Source organism: Oratosquilla oratoria, chromosome 18, assembly GCF_046742065.1.
Source record: "Oratosquilla oratoria isolate Oo_2021 chromosome 18, ASM4674206v1, whole genome shotgun sequence".
Classification (NCBI taxonomy): Eukaryota; Metazoa; Arthropoda; class Malacostraca; order Stomatopoda; family Squillidae; genus Oratosquilla; species Oratosquilla oratoria.
Window position 1 is genome coordinate 9562725 of NC_134794.1, and position 15992 is coordinate 9578716.

At 42.3% G+C, this 15992-nt stretch overlaps 1 protein-coding gene across 1 annotated transcript; it reads left to right on the forward strand.

Moving 5' to 3' along the window:
- The first annotated feature begins 38 nt into the window (after window positions 1-38).
- Window positions 39-7920, forward strand: LOC143034739 (uncharacterized). The gene is made up of 5 exons (XM_076201088.1): window positions 39-92; window positions 3023-3054; window positions 4188-5255; window positions 7329-7430; window positions 7809-7920. The coding sequence occupies exons 1-5, from the start codon at window positions 39-41 to the stop codon at window positions 7918-7920; spliced, it is 1368 nt and encodes a 455-aa protein (XP_076057203.1).
- Window positions 7921-15992: the final 8072 nt, after the last annotated feature.

A 15992-nucleotide genomic window follows, 5' to 3' on the forward strand; every position in this document is an offset into this window, starting at 1 on the left:
AAAACGGTTAGTCAAGACGTGCAACTGGAGGATGCATGATGATGAATGTAAAATTCTTGCAGCAGTCAAAACACAAGACCAAGTACCTTCCAGTAAGGAAGTCATAAACCAATATTTCATGTACTTGTGACTGATTAGCTGTGAGTGACCCAGTCTTGGAGTGCTTTCTGCTCTCCTTCTAAGATCAAGTATCCTTACACACCCACGCACACACACGTACACATTTTCACTATTACACTCAATTACTGTAAAGTGAGGACGCCGTTTATGTACCTCCATCAACAAACCAGTGCGCGTGTGTGTCCTGTCTATTATTTCTCATCTATCATGCCTAAATACCATTCATGGTTTTAGTTTTGGTTATATAACTACCTAGGTTCTTCCGGTTTAAGTATATATTTGTGCAGAATAATTCGAACGTCCTCTGAACATCAACGAAACCGTTAAAGTTAGCGTTTTTTTATTATTAAAATATGCTACTTTTGCGGATTTTGCCATTGCAATGCTACAACTTTTGTGTGTAAACAACCTACGCACACGGGAGGTGATGTGTACATACATGGGTGTGGTATTATCTATTAAGATAAAATGGATAAAAGGAACAACGTTTATTGGAATATGGTCTTGTTTATTTTGTTCGTAATACTCTGTCATCAAGCAAACAAGTTAACTTTTTTCATGATGGCAGATCCAGTGTTTCTAGTTCCTCCTCGTTTACATCCTTCATTCCATATGGAGACTATACCACTGCTGCATATTATGATCTAGGACGGATCATTCATTATATCTACATAATGAACCATACGGGATTCAAAACCGAGCCCTGAGGAACTCCACTGGTAACACTCCCCATTTGGATTTTACACAGTTTAGGATGACTAGTAGTTTTCTGTCACAGATCCATGTTCTGACGTTGAAGTAGCCTTGGGTTATTGTTCTTCACTTTGTTCAGTGTTGTCACTGCTGCATATACCAATCTAGGGCGGATTAGTTTTTTTTCTTCTAATCACCTCTTCTCCTTGGCACTGCGTGTTTTCTACCCCAGAATCTAATTGATATATTTCTCAGGTGACAGGTTCACTTTAACCATAACTCTTTGGATTTTTTTTTAATTGATTTGCTTTCCATTGCGCAATTCAATAACGGTATTTCCTAGGTTTAGCCATTCCCATAATTTTTCATCTTTTGGTGTTGGAATTCATTTCCACACTTGGATACATGCATGCATAATGTCTTGACATTCTGTAGCGACTTGCTGGCCTTCTTATCATTTACTCGTCAAGGTCTTTGCATCGTCTGCAAACATGGATGTGTGTATGTGTGTATGTATGTGTGCGTGTGTGCGTACAAAGACCTACATGAATTTTGAAGTGCACACACTATCCATACTTCATTACAACTTTATTTTGTATTTGGAGGAACAACTATGGCAGCAACATCGGGATTATGTGACCCCAACTTGACAATAAGGAGTGAGTGAACAAGGGCGAGGGGCTATGGGTAGGGGAGGAGACGGGCGTTAGGGTGCTGTTACGTGAGTACAGAGGACGAGCCCTCCCCTTCTCGGCGCCAGCGAGTCACCAATGAATAACTAGCATCTCATTTTCTCAAAACACGAAACCTTTCGGTCTCTAAAGAGGTCGGATGTCGGAAGAAATGGAAGAGTAGAACAAACCTAGTAAATATGTAAACAAACTAATGACGTCGTGGGTAGGTATTGCTTTGTTATGTAAGTGGGACCCTTAATATTTTTAACTTTACATAATTTGCACACAATTTTCAGTCTACACTTCCATTAGTTCTCCAGAACTCACAGTTCACCGTGGTGGTGCACAAAGTCTTATGTGAATCTTTGACATTGTGGATTCCAAATCAAGAATCTGCTGATTACTATTAACTTTCTAGCACAAGTAAAACATTTTGTATTTTAAGAGTGTGTACTGGGCGGCAGGTAAGAAATAAAATTAAATAAAATTAAAATACGTATGTGATCCCTAATTGTCCTCGTGACGCAGTTTACAAATCTGGTCCTATTGTCGTCATATGATTTAATTCACCTTGAGTTGGCCGAATTGGATGCCTTCTGAATTTCAGGGAAGCTAGACCAAGGGTAAAATAATAATAATAATGATAATTATAATAATAATAATAATGATAATATTAATAATAATAATGATAATAATAATAATAATAATGTGGATAGGAGGTAAGGGAACACGGGCTGAGGGAGATACTTTTATTCCTGACTAGTTTCGCCTGAGTGGCTTCTTCAGAGGAACATAGTTTGAAGTCAAGTTGGTCAATATATATGGCAAAAGAAGGAACGTGGCAAAGTGTCAGGTTGACACTTACCTCCTATCCACATTCGTCACAATGTATAAATAATAATAATGATAATAATAATAATAATAATAATAATAATAATAATGATAATAATAATAATAATAATAATAATAATAATAATAATAATAATAATAATAATAATAATAATAATAATAATAATAATAAAATAAAATCGTCTGGAGTCAGCCGAAATAAAATTAATAATGATTAATTAGTGTTAAAGGGTTGAATGAAAAATATAATAGTGTAACTTCCATGCATTCACACACACATACACACACACACACACACACACACACACACACACACACACACACACACACACACACTATCTCGCTGCCACATACACAATAACTTATCATCTTACACTTACTACACATCCACCCACTTCCATACTGTAACACAGCGCGAGATTATCCACAAGGAGAGAAGCGCTGGTAAACTACACCTCCACCCAGCCTCACCCGCTCTCACCCTTGAGGTGTTTATTGTTCGCACCTCCCACAGTTCTAAAAGTGTCGTATCCCTGTGGTGGTCCTCGTATATTTTTGTGTCTTATTTTCACATTGCCCCGTCTTTCGCAGCTTCCATGGGCTGTTTACGCCGTTCGTCCCCGTTCATTATAACACCTCTCAGGCTGAATTTTTTTTGAGACATTTTTATGTTATTCTAATTTCAGGGATGTTTTATTTCTGTGCCCGTCAACACAAGGTCAGTGAGAGAGAGAGAGAGAGAGAGAGAGAGAGAGAGAGAGAGAGAGAGAGAGAGAGAGAGAGAGAGAGAGAGAGAGAGAGAGAGAGAGAGAGAGAGAGAGAGAGAGAGAGAGAGAGAGAGAGAGAGAGGGGGGGGAGGGAGCTAGATAGATATGAAGATATAAAGGGAGAGACAAGGAAGAGGGAGATAGATGGAGTGTGTGTGTGTGTGTGTGTGTGTATTCACTTGGTCTTGGTCTTTGGATCACGTGTTGGACTCGTGATCGACAGCTATTTCCCTCCTGGAAGAGAGCTCAGAGCTCGTAGGTCCGATCTATGGGAAATGCACACACACACACACCCAACTCCCCGCCCACAAGAGTCAGAGTAACGACCCGAAGCGCAGCTGTACCGAAATAATTTCGGCCCTGGGCAGGATTCGAACCAAGCACTACGCGCACCACCATGCTAGTAGTTTATCGTTCTACCAACTGCGCCAGCGCAGTATGTGTGTGTGTGTGTGTGTGTGTGTGTGTGTGAGAGAGAGAGAGAGAGAGAGAGAGAGAGAGAGAGAGAGAGAGATAGAGAAAGAGAGAGATACACATATACAGATAGGTAGAGAGAGAGATACTCGTACACAGATACAGAAGGTAGAGAGAGAGATAGAGAAAGAGAGAGGGAGATAGATACATAGAGAAAGAAACTGCGTTCCCTGTCCTTGAGAAGGAACTGCTTGTTGTTCCTTGGCTTGCATGCGCTTGCCACGTCATCTGCCGAGGCGAAGCACAACTAACGACGACGACGACGACAACAACATCCCCGAGTCGGCTTCGCAACAGCGATAAAGATTCTGCGCATTCGACTCGTTATGTAACTACCCGCTTCATGGCGTTAAACCTGACTTGATTTTCTTCATTTACTCTCTCTCTGTATGTGTGTGTGTGTGTGTGTGTGTGTGTGTGTGTGTGTGTGTGTGTGTGTGTGTGTGTGTGTGTGTGTGTGTGTGTGTGTGTGTGTGTGTGTGTGTGTGTGTGTGTGTGTGTGTGTGTGTGTGTGTGTGTGTGTGTGGAAGGGCTTGAACGAAGGGGATCCTCGCATCCATGGTGTTGCTTTTGCAGTTAAGACCAAATTACTCAACAACATACCCCACAGCCCAACAGGTCATAACGAAAGACTCATTAGCTGGCGCATCCCCATAACAAACAATCGATATGTAACCTTAGTCAATGTCTATGCACCAACCTTAGTTTCTGATGATGAAATAAAAGATCGTTTCTATGCCCAACTTAATGACATCATACAGGCAATCCCCAGAGAAGATAAGATTCTTCTTCTTGGGGACTTTAATGCAAGAGTGGGCAGCAGTCATCATCTTTGGGAGGGGGTCTTGGGACGCCATGGAGTTGGTAAATGCAACGACAACGGCTTACGCCTTCTAACATTCTGCTCCCAACACCATCTAACCATCACAAACACAATGTTCCAGCTCCAAAACAAGTTTAAAACCACCTGGATGCATCCAAGATCCAAAATATGGCACCTGCTTGATTACGTAATTGTGAGACGCAATGACATTAAAGATGTAAAGATTACAAGAGCTATGAGGGGAGCTGATGGGTGCACAGATCATCGACTTGTCCGCTCAATACTTCATCTTAAAATTCGGCCTCCAACTCGCCGACAAGCTCCCAAAAAACACCTTGACCTCAAAGCTCTGAACATTGATGCAACTCGCTCTACCCTACAAACCGTATTATCAGCTCATATCACCTTGCCAGCCCCTACAGAAGATCCCATATCAACAGAATACCTAACAGAAAAGTGGGATAATATTAGTGAAGTCCTTCTCAACACTGCCAAGGATGTTCTGGGCTTCTCAAGAAGAAGGCATCGAGACTGGTTTGATGAACAGTCAGAGGGAATACACCAACTAATAGATGAGAAAAACCGGGCACATCAAGCAGTGATTGTCAACCCAAATCCAACAACACGTGGCAAACTAGCAGACCTCCGCTCCAAAGTCCAACACGAAACTAGAAAAATGCAGAATGAATGGTGGACCAACCTCGCCACTGAGACCCAAGGTTTCGCGGATACAGGGGACCAACATCAATTTTACAACGCCCTTAAGACAGCATATGGCCCACGAGGCAATAACCTCTGCCCTGTCCAAAGTGCTGATGGCTCCACACTCTTCACCGAGAAGACCGACATCCTCAGGCGATGGGCTGACCATTACCAAGAATTATTGAATAAACAAAATCCTACTGACCCTACTTTTCTCGACAGCCTTCCCAACCTTCCTGTAATTCAAGAATTGGATGACATACCAACCATCCAAGAAGTGAGCCGTGCAATCAACAGCCTCAAGAACAATAAAGCCACTGGTCCTGATGGCATCCCAGCTGAGCTCCTAAAGCATGGTGGGCAAGCTGTTGTGAACTGTCTCCACAATATAATTCAAGAAGTGTGGCATTCAAGTTGCTGCCCACAACAATGGAAAGATGCAGATATCATCAGCATTTACAAAAAGAAAGGGGACAGGAACATCTGTGGCAACAGTCGAGGCATCTCCCTTCTGTCAACTTCAGGGAAGGTAGTCACTAGAATACTATTGTCTCGAATTATCAACAACATCATAGAACAAGTATTACCTGAATCTCAGTGTGGCTTCAGACAAGAGCGCAGCACAGTCGACATGGTGTTTGTGGCAAGACAGCTCCAGGAGAAAAGCATTGAGCAACACCAAGACCTCTACATGGCGTTTATAGATCTTGCCAAGGCTTTTGACACTGTGAACCGTCCTCTCCTATGGCAAGTACTTGTAAAATTTGGATGCCCACCAACATTTCTGGGTGTCCTGAAAGCCTTTCACGATGGCTCTATGGCTCGAGTGTCCAATTCTGGGCTCAAGTCTGAGCCATTCCTTGTTGAGTCAGGTGTGAAGCAGGGGTGTGTTATTGCTCCCATCTTATTCAATTTATTTCTCGCTGCAGTCTCCAACATTGCTAGACAGCAAATCGATCCTGCTGATGGTGTCAGGCTGTCGTACAGGCTGGATGGCAACCTCTTCAATTTGCGACGCCTCCAAGCCAAAACACGTGTGACAGATGAGGTAATCCATGAACTGCAGTATGCAGATGACACTGCTTTAGTGAGCTCATCCAAGGAGGGTCTTCAGCGCACCATCAACGCTGTCTCAAATATATATACCAGATCTGGACTAGTCATCAACATAAACAAAACAGAAGTGCTCAGTATCTCTGAACAACTAGAGCCCTCCGGAATTCACTGTCAATCAATAACCTCTGAAAAACACTCATGAGTTTACCTACCTCGGCTCAGTGCTCACTGACTCCTGTGACCTGACAAGCGAAATCCAACGCCGCATTGGTTTGGCAGCAGCAGCTTTTGGTAGACTATCACACAGAGTGTTCTTGAACCGCAACCTCACCACCACCACCACCAAGGTTTCGGTGTATAAGGCAATCTGTCTCTCCATCCTTCTGTATGGCAGTGAGTCATGGGTGCCTTATAGACGCCATTTGAAAAAGCTGGAGGCCTTTCACACCAACTGCTTACAGCGCATACTGGGTCTAAAATGGTGGCACAAGGTACCTCACAGTGTAATCCGTCGTCGCACACAAATGGAGCCACTGGAAACAGTCTTAACCCAACGTCAACTACGGTGGCTGGGGCATACCATCCGCATGCCAGAAGAGAGACTACCACGTAAAGTTCTCTATGGAGAACTTGCTGAGGGCAGACGTCACCCTGGGGGCCCACGTAAACGACACAAGGACCACCTGAAAACAACGCTGAAAAAATGTGGCATCGAGCCCACCACCATTGAAAATGTTGCTGCCGATCGGAGAGAATGGCGATCTACATGCCAACACGGCTTAGATACTCTCACTTCTACCTACAACGATCGGGCAGAACATCGAAGACGGCAAAGACATGCGGCACATCAGACAGAGGGCAACTTTCCCTGTGATACCTGCAGCCGTTCATCTGGCGTAATACCACTTCTTGGCATGGTGCAACGTCATCGTCGTCAGCGACGGACTACTATAAGCAAGTGTGTGTGTGTGTGTGTGTGTGTGTGTGTGTGTGTGTGTGTGTGTGTGTGTGTGTGTGTGTGTGTGTGTGTGTGTGCCAGGAAAAGTGGTTGTGGTAGTTGGGGCAAGGGTGAAATAAGATTATCTTAAATTTCATTTTATCCATGCCAACGTAGATCTGCCGTCGAATATTCTGAATTAATATATTTTATGTTTTGTCTTCTAAATTTAGACCGCAGTTGCCTCACCTTCGGAGCATTTGGGGAGTGATGGAAGTGGGGAAAGATTGTGTATTGATGATTATATATTTTGACGCAGCACGAATGATGGGATGGTGAGTGAGTTTCTCTGTTTTCAGCATGATGGGACGAGTAGGGGCAGGTTGACCACACGTCCCGTATTATACGGGATCGTCCTGTATTTAACGCATTTGTCCCGCGTCCTGTATCGACCCTCCCCGGGACGCTTTTTGTCCCGTATTTTCAAGATCTTAAACACTTCGCACGAAAATATGAGAACATTTTACAGGTATATAAATGTAATACATTACTGCTTGAAACAAAATATACAATGGGCACACCCATTTAAAGCAAGTGAAAAAATGTTTAAGTCAATGAAGCAGGTCCTGGAATTGCGAGCTTGTTTCGTACGCTTCACATAGCCGATACACATTGTTCATATCTCTCTCCAATTTAGGTGTCCCGTATTCCAGTTTTCGAAATCTGGTCACCCTGAGTAGGGAGGACCGCTGTGTAAATGAGGCGGGACCTGCTGTCGACGTGTTTTGCACTTCTGCATGTCTTCTAACCGGACCGGTGGCCTGAAGACAGGGATGACCCTTCAACCGCGTGGAGCTAAGATGAACAGGAAACTATGGGTGGTGGATGGATGGGTGAAAGGTGGGTGTATGCCATGGCTAACAACCTTCCTTAAACGGGGGAGGAGGTGTAAAGATAGATTATCATGATGATTATTTTTAATTACGGTAACAACTCGTTGAGAAGACTAACACCCCGAGCATAACCCAAGAAGGGTCAAGCACACAAACGCATAGGAACACAACTAAAGAATATTCAGCAAAAACGAATTTTATCATGAATAACACTGCCTTATTGTGCATAAGTGGCACAATCGGCAGCAAGCTGGTCTCGTTTTTTCCAAGTCATGGGCTCGAGTTCTGCTCTTCTCTCCGATTCCCAGCAGTGAGTGTTACCTCCCCAAGTGGTCCAAGTGCACAGGGCAAAGGTGACGACTTCGGCCGCAGGTACGGGGGCGGGGTTCCTTCTAAGGTCCCTGCAAGTGAGGAAGACACTCTTAGGAATATAATTGGATTCATTCGTCGCCCGGGATTCAGTCCGACTTCAATGAAATTGTTAATTAGATCGAGTCATTTCATGTGACAAGGCACTTTCTGTCACCAACGTGTGTTAATTTTTTAAAATTATTTCATTACTTTATGTTATCAAAATTTTACAGCGCCATTCTCCTTTGTAATTTTCAACTAAAAGTTCCCTATTATCATAACACGCACACACACACACATATATATGAGAGTCGTCAATATTGACAGGTATAAGGTAAAGGGAGAAGTAATGAACACAGGAGGGAACTTGCTAAGTTCATATATATATAAATATATATATATATTAATATATATATATATATATATATATATATATATACATATATATATACATATATATATATATATATATATGTGTGTGTGTGTGTGTGTGTGTGTGTGTGTGTGTGTGTGTGTGTGTGTGTGTGTGTGTGTGTGTGTGTGTGTGTGTGTGTGTGTGTGTGTGTGTGTGTGTGTGTGTGTGTGTGTGTTTAACTAGTTGTATATTACGGGAAGAGGAGCTATGTTCGTAGTGTCCCGTCTCTGTATCTCGCCATGTCTAATTTGGTGTTAAATTATTGTTTCGACTAGTTTGTTCCATACGCCAACCACTGTGTGGAAAGCTGTTCTTTTTCAGGTCTCTTCTATAACTGTCCTTTTTGGGCTTCCTTCCATGTCCCATTGCATTTCTCTTATCCCAACTTAGTAAGTCTTCTCTATCAAGGACTTCCATACCTCTCATGATTCTGTAGATAGTCAACAATTTACTTCTTTGTTCCAGAGTCGGTAGTTTTGACAATATCTCTGGATTCTCTCAAATTTCCTTATATTTTTTTGGTACTGGGTAACCATAGTGTTGCTGTGTACTCTAATTTTAGCCTTATCAGTGTGACTAATATTTTACCATTTCTTCATCCAAGTAAGTAAAAGCCACGTTTATTGATCTTACCAAGTTGTAGGTTTCTTCGACAATTTTGTTCATCTGTTTATCAGTGGACATCTCCTTTGTGATGATTATTCCCAGGTCGTGTGTGTGTGTGTGTGTGTGTGTGTGTGTGTGTGTGTGTGTGTGTGTGTGTGTGTGTGTGTGTGTGTGTGTGTGACGTTCCGAGTACACACACTCTTCTTCAGGGATATCACCGATACTGCATCTTATCTTCCTCCATTCTCTACAGCCACTGGGTTTTCCCAGATGACAAAATCCTTTCTACTATTGGTCATATTAACCATGCATATTTATGCTGATTCCATGTTTTTTATTTCCATTCTTTCGTTTAATCCTTCATAGATTACCGATGCGTTTTCCTGTCTCGGTAAATGTGAATACTGATCCTAGTAGTTGACCATGGCATTCGATGGACATTAGTGTTTTAGGTCTGATTTGGGGTCTGTAAATGTTTGTAACATAAACAGACAGACACACACATACACAGAATTAGCAAGAGGAAGAAGACCGACAAAGTGCCAAGAACACCAGGTAACTTAGGCAGCAGAAAATAAACAGTAAATCATAAAACAAGGAACAAAACTGGTCTAGATATCAAGAGCTATGCAGATCATAATGGCATTTTCGTGGCCACTCGAACGCACGCCATTAATCCCGCCAAATGTCGACGACCCCGTCGGATGAAATTAATAATATCGACAAAAACTCGGAGCGAGTCGCAGTAAAACATCAATCAATACACTCTCAAATAATTTTCTTCAACTCGAGGAGAATCCAGACATGAAACAAGAAAGTTCTTCGATTTGATGGCGTCATCACTCTCCAGTTGACGACTCAGTTGAATCAAATGTCGAAACTGTAGCAATTTTCACAATGCAAACAATATTGTTTGTTGTTGTTGAATCTTATGTGTATTTCTTCATACAAGAAAATCTAATACTATATAAACTCTATTATTTGTTATAAGATTTTATTTGTATTTCTCCATACAAGAGAATATACATATTATTTGATGTACTCTATAGAAAATGGGTCAAATAGTCTGAAACGAACGACATATTTATAGAACATAGGTCAAAGGGTGGTTACGAGTTTTCGGACATATTTGTAATGTACATATGTAAAAATACAAATAACTCTCGTACGCGAGCACACACACACACACACACACACATACACATGCTTGCTGGTATTGTGGTATCGACATAGCCTGCTAACTCAGTGGTCCTGAGTTCGGACCCTATCCAGGGATGAAAACGTTGTTGTTGCCGTTCCCTAGACTGTCTGGCCGAGCAGTCCGGCCTCCCTGAGGAACGCCACGGCTGGAAAGAACTTTCCCACAATTCCCTTTTAGAGTGTACTGTATATTGTGTCGTTAGTGTGCGCGATTGTGTAGAATGCAGTCTTCCATAATGCGTTGTATAGTATAGGGTGAAGTGTTGCATCCTGGACAGTTATATTCAATGCGGTCATCCAGTCTCTTCTGGTAGATTAGAAGGACTGGATGGTGGCCGCATCGCAGTCTGGCCGGGTGGATTCTGTCCTTTCGGCGGAGAGAGGATTCAGAGGGATGGACATCAGGAGGTCTGGCACGCAGCAATGCATCGACTTTCAGTGTGTTGATGGAGTAGTGAGTGGTATGATTATGAATATGCTTCTGGAGGCTGGTGTCTGGTGGTTGTGGAGGAAGAGAAGAGAGTATTTGTGTATGAAACAGGTATTTGGGTGTTGTTTTGATATTTCTTAGTATGTATAGGTGTTCTGCTATGTAGTGTAGTGGGTTTGCTATGTTTGTGGAGGCTGCGGCAAGTGTTTGTATGCCTCTCATGTCAAGGTGATCCTTGACTTTGAGGATTTTCGTTTCATGGTGTAGATGGTCTGTGGGTGTTGTATTTGTGCAGACTGTAATTGTCTTTAGGGTTTTGTTTTGTATGGGTGTTGTGGTGTGTCTTAGTGAGATTAGGGGCTCCCATAATTCATCACTGATTATATGCATTGTTTGTATATTGTATTTCTTTTTTGTCCAAATGTTGTTCCTGCAACTTGTTTAAGCGCGTTGAGTCCAGGCGTGCATTTTGTCCTTATGTTTGTGATATGTTGTTTGAATGACATGGCTATATCGTATGCTATGCTAAGAATCTTGGGTGTATTTGTGTATGGGATGAGAGTGTTGTTGATAAAGAGGCGTGGTATGTACAGTATTTGTCTTCCCGCTGTCCAATTGGTGATAAGCGTGGATGTCGATTCGGTTGGGGTATTTTGAGTCTATTTTTAGTGAACCAGGTGTCGAGTGTATCGAAGTATGCTTGTAGTATTTCTGCGGCTTTGTCTATGTTCAGGTGTGTTCATGTAATTGTTATGCCGTCTGCGTAAGAAGAGGTGTGTACTTCTGAGGTGTCGGGTGTGGGTATATCCTGCATGTATATATTAAAGAGTGTAGGGGGATAGAACTGAACCCTATGGTGCTCCGTTCTTAAAGTTTCTGCAAGTGGGCACCCGTTTCCTTAGGTAAGGAGCTGAGGTATGTGTATATATATATATATATATATATATATATATATATATATATATATGTATATATATATATATATATATATATATATATGCTAATAAGAACACGAGTACGTGTGTTCACTTACGCAAAGTAGACCACTTGGAAAAAGAAACTAACGAAGCAGAGCGCTTTCGCATATTACATCTTCAGTGCAACAAGTACTTGTTGCACTGAAGATGTAATATACGAAAGCGCTCTGCTTCGTTAGTTTCTTTTTCCAAGTGGTCTACTTTGCATATATATATATATATATATATATATATATATATATATATATATATATATATGTGTGTGTGTGTGTGTGTGTGTGTGTGTGTGTGTGTGTGTGTGTGTGTGTGTGTGTGTGTGTGTGTGTGCGTGCGTGCGTGTGTGTGTGTGTGTGTGTGTGTTTTGCCATAAATCCTGTTATATGAGCTGTGCTCTCACTTGACGAGGTCATAACCGTCGATCACGAGTTAAACACATGATCTAAACCCATGTCTATTAATAAACTCATATCCAACTCACTCACTCATCCCCACTACACACACACACACACACACACACACACACACACACACACGGGTCATCACGAGCATAGCTCCCCTTCCCGTATAAAACAACTAGGTAAATACACACACGCACACACACAATATGAGACTAGGAGAGTAGAAGACGGGACCTGGCGATCGTTGTTTTTTTCCTGTGTACTACAATTGGGTAAACACACACACACACACACACACACACACACACACACACACACACACACACACACACACACACACACACACACATATATATATATATATATATATATATATATATATTTATATACACATACACACATATCTTGTGAAACCTTACAAGAAGACAAATAAACTTGACGCCAGAAAGGGAGCGCCACTGGCAGTTATGTGGCGTGGAATGTGAAGCCATCGAAGACAAACGGAGAGGACCTTTCTATGCTACGATTATGTTTACTAGTAGCTTGTCACACTTGCGGTGCTAAGGTGATCAGATCCTTGAGATGGAAAATTTTGCAACTTATATCTTTATTCCAGCTGCTGCCTGAACTTCTTGTTTGATTAAATGAGACCTTGGAAGGATGGTCGATAAAATCGTCTGACAGCGAGGCAGGTTGAAGTTCTAATTTCACATCTTGCTACAGTACATACGCACTGTGCATACATAAACGGGCATACATACTGTGCATAAATGTACACATGCATACACACGAGCACACGTATAATACGTACACGAAGGCATACGTATGCACATACATATTTGCATACATACGTAAGTACGCACATATATGCACAAAGGTGTATTTATGCACATGCATATATGCATGCATGGGCAGTGCTTGGACGGAGAGACGAGATCGAGAAGTTTGCAGGAGTGACATGGCAGAGAGTGGCACGGTCGTGTGGATCATGGAATGCTATGAAGGAGGCCTTTGTTCAGCAGTGGACTCAGGATGGCTGATTTGATTGATTGATTGATATATGCATGCTTGCGTGCACTCGTATCTATATAACTACACAAAGGCGTCTATACACACACACACACACACACACACACACACACACACACATATATATATATATAATATATAAATGTATATATATGTGCATATATATATATATATATATATATATATATATATATACATACACATAGAGGGAATGGGACAATTGGCCGCGGGAAACTTGTCCCGGACAGTAGGCCTCCACGGACACATCTGTGATTGTGCATGTAAGACACAATCTTTATGACTTTACACAATAGATTTGACACAATTTACACAATCTTTATAATCTTTATAATTCACTCAGGTTAGGTTAGGTTACTTTTTAATCAGCAATTTTTACCAACAACATAATTGTTCATAGATCTTTGGATATGCATCCTTTTATTATCTTATTCCGATAAAGTTCTTTATAAAGAAAAATTTACCCTTTTGTTTTAACACAGTCTTCTCAATTTTGTCAACAGAAATTTCCCCGTGTATGGGGGGGGGGTAGCCGATTCAAAATATATATATTTTCCTAACCTGACTCTACTTGGAGAAATCTAAGAAACAATATAGATTTCTTGTCCCCTTGTTCCGCTTCAATTAATTGTCCTTTACCATACACAGGGAGGGACACAGTAATGGTATTCTTATCCCCCTCCCCGCGTCAAGGGCCAATAACTTTTTTTCTCGAGTCACGAAAAGAAAGGTGGCCACGGTATTTCTATTAAAAAAAAAAATCTAATAATATCACTGGTGTGTAAAAATACGTACAGGTGTACAATCTACATACAAGGTCATGACCTCATATTGCCACAATGACGTCATCAATCCCACCCACCCCTACACACACACACACACACACTTCAGGCATTGCCTAGTTAATTTTGTATACCTCTCCTAGTGTCTGTATGCTTTCGCTAGTCGGTCTTCTACAGCCTCCATCTTTATAACTTGTTTATGTCATTTTGTGACCGTTACCTACTATATATTTTTGTGTATATTAACTAGATATTATCACTAAATTATGTTACTACTACGAAACTAAACATTTGTCAAAGCCAGAGGACTTTATTCGTCTTTGGAAACATCAAAGGATTACAAAGGAATACAAAGACGGAGCATACATGCAGGAGACTTTTTGGTCCATAACTAAGGAGACCTTTTGGTCCATAACATCACTGAGCTAATTTACCTCCAACCTCCGATTAATCGGCAGTACTTCCCACCTCCAGAAAATTTATTTTCCTCCATAAAATCACTTTGGCGAGTTATTTTGTTTTCTAAATAAACAAATAAATAAATAAAAAAGTAATTTGGTATGCTGCAGGAACATTATTATTTTCCTCCAGCATATAATCAGATTTCTTCCCCAAAGCTGTGGGCTGTAAATTTGCTCCGACAGTCGAAGGAAAAATAGCCCAGTGTGATGAGACCTTAACTGATAGTTCTCGTGTTCAACTGAAGGTAAATCGAACAAACGCACAAGACGTCCATAGCAAAACCTCCATCGGGTGGGGATGTTTGAAAATAACGGTTTTAACGGCTTCTGTGTATCGGCCGTAGCGGGAATATTTTCATCATCATCACTTCTCCGACGCATTATCAACATCACCATCTTCCTCGGACTCATCATCATCATCATAATTATTACCATCCTTCTCCCCCTCCTCCTCCTCCCTCTTCTCTTCCCTCAAGGTAGCGGAAACAGACACTCGTCTTTCCCCAACTCGGCATCATCACTATCCTCCTCCTCCGAGGAGGTGTTGGTTGCCATGACAACGCGTCAGACAAGCGATTCCGACCCCTTCACCGCGGTGACGAACCTTATAGACCTTGTTCTGGCTAAAACGTCGGCAGGTCGTTTTATTCGGCCGATGGACCGGGTCTGGCCTGAACGGGATATAGTTCGATCTGAACTGACGTCAGGACAGTGTCAGCCAATCAGATGATTTGAATCGCCTGGCAGTAAATTAACCAGAATAAGATCTGCAAAGTGCGTCACCGGATTGAAGAAGTTAATCCTTTCCGTTCCTGAGAGTGGGAGGAGGGGGAGGAGGAGGAAGAGGAGGAGGAGGGAGAAAATAGAGAGGAGGAGGAGGAGGGGGACACTGATATATATGTTTGTTATATTATAACGTGTCGTATGGTTTGAGGGTGGTGGGAGTTGGGTGGGAGTGGGTGGGGGTTACCCACCCACACACTCCCCACCACCCACCCAAGAGTGACAGAGTAGCACTGAACGCCCACAGGCCTGCTCACCGCTCGACTCCCGCCCACGCCCACGCCACAGCTTGGTTCGCTTCGCCGCCCACGTCAAGCGCCCTCACTCCCTCCCTACCTGGCCACCGCCCATCCAAGGCCTGAAAGAGACAGCACGAGTATTCGATGTATATGACACACACACACACACACACACACACACACACACACACACACACACACACACATCGTGACGCAGTGGTAGAGTTCCCGGCTGCCACTACGGCGGTCCGGGATCGAATCCCCCCCAAAGGGTGAAATAATGTCAGTATCGTTGCGCTGCGAGTCGTTACTCCA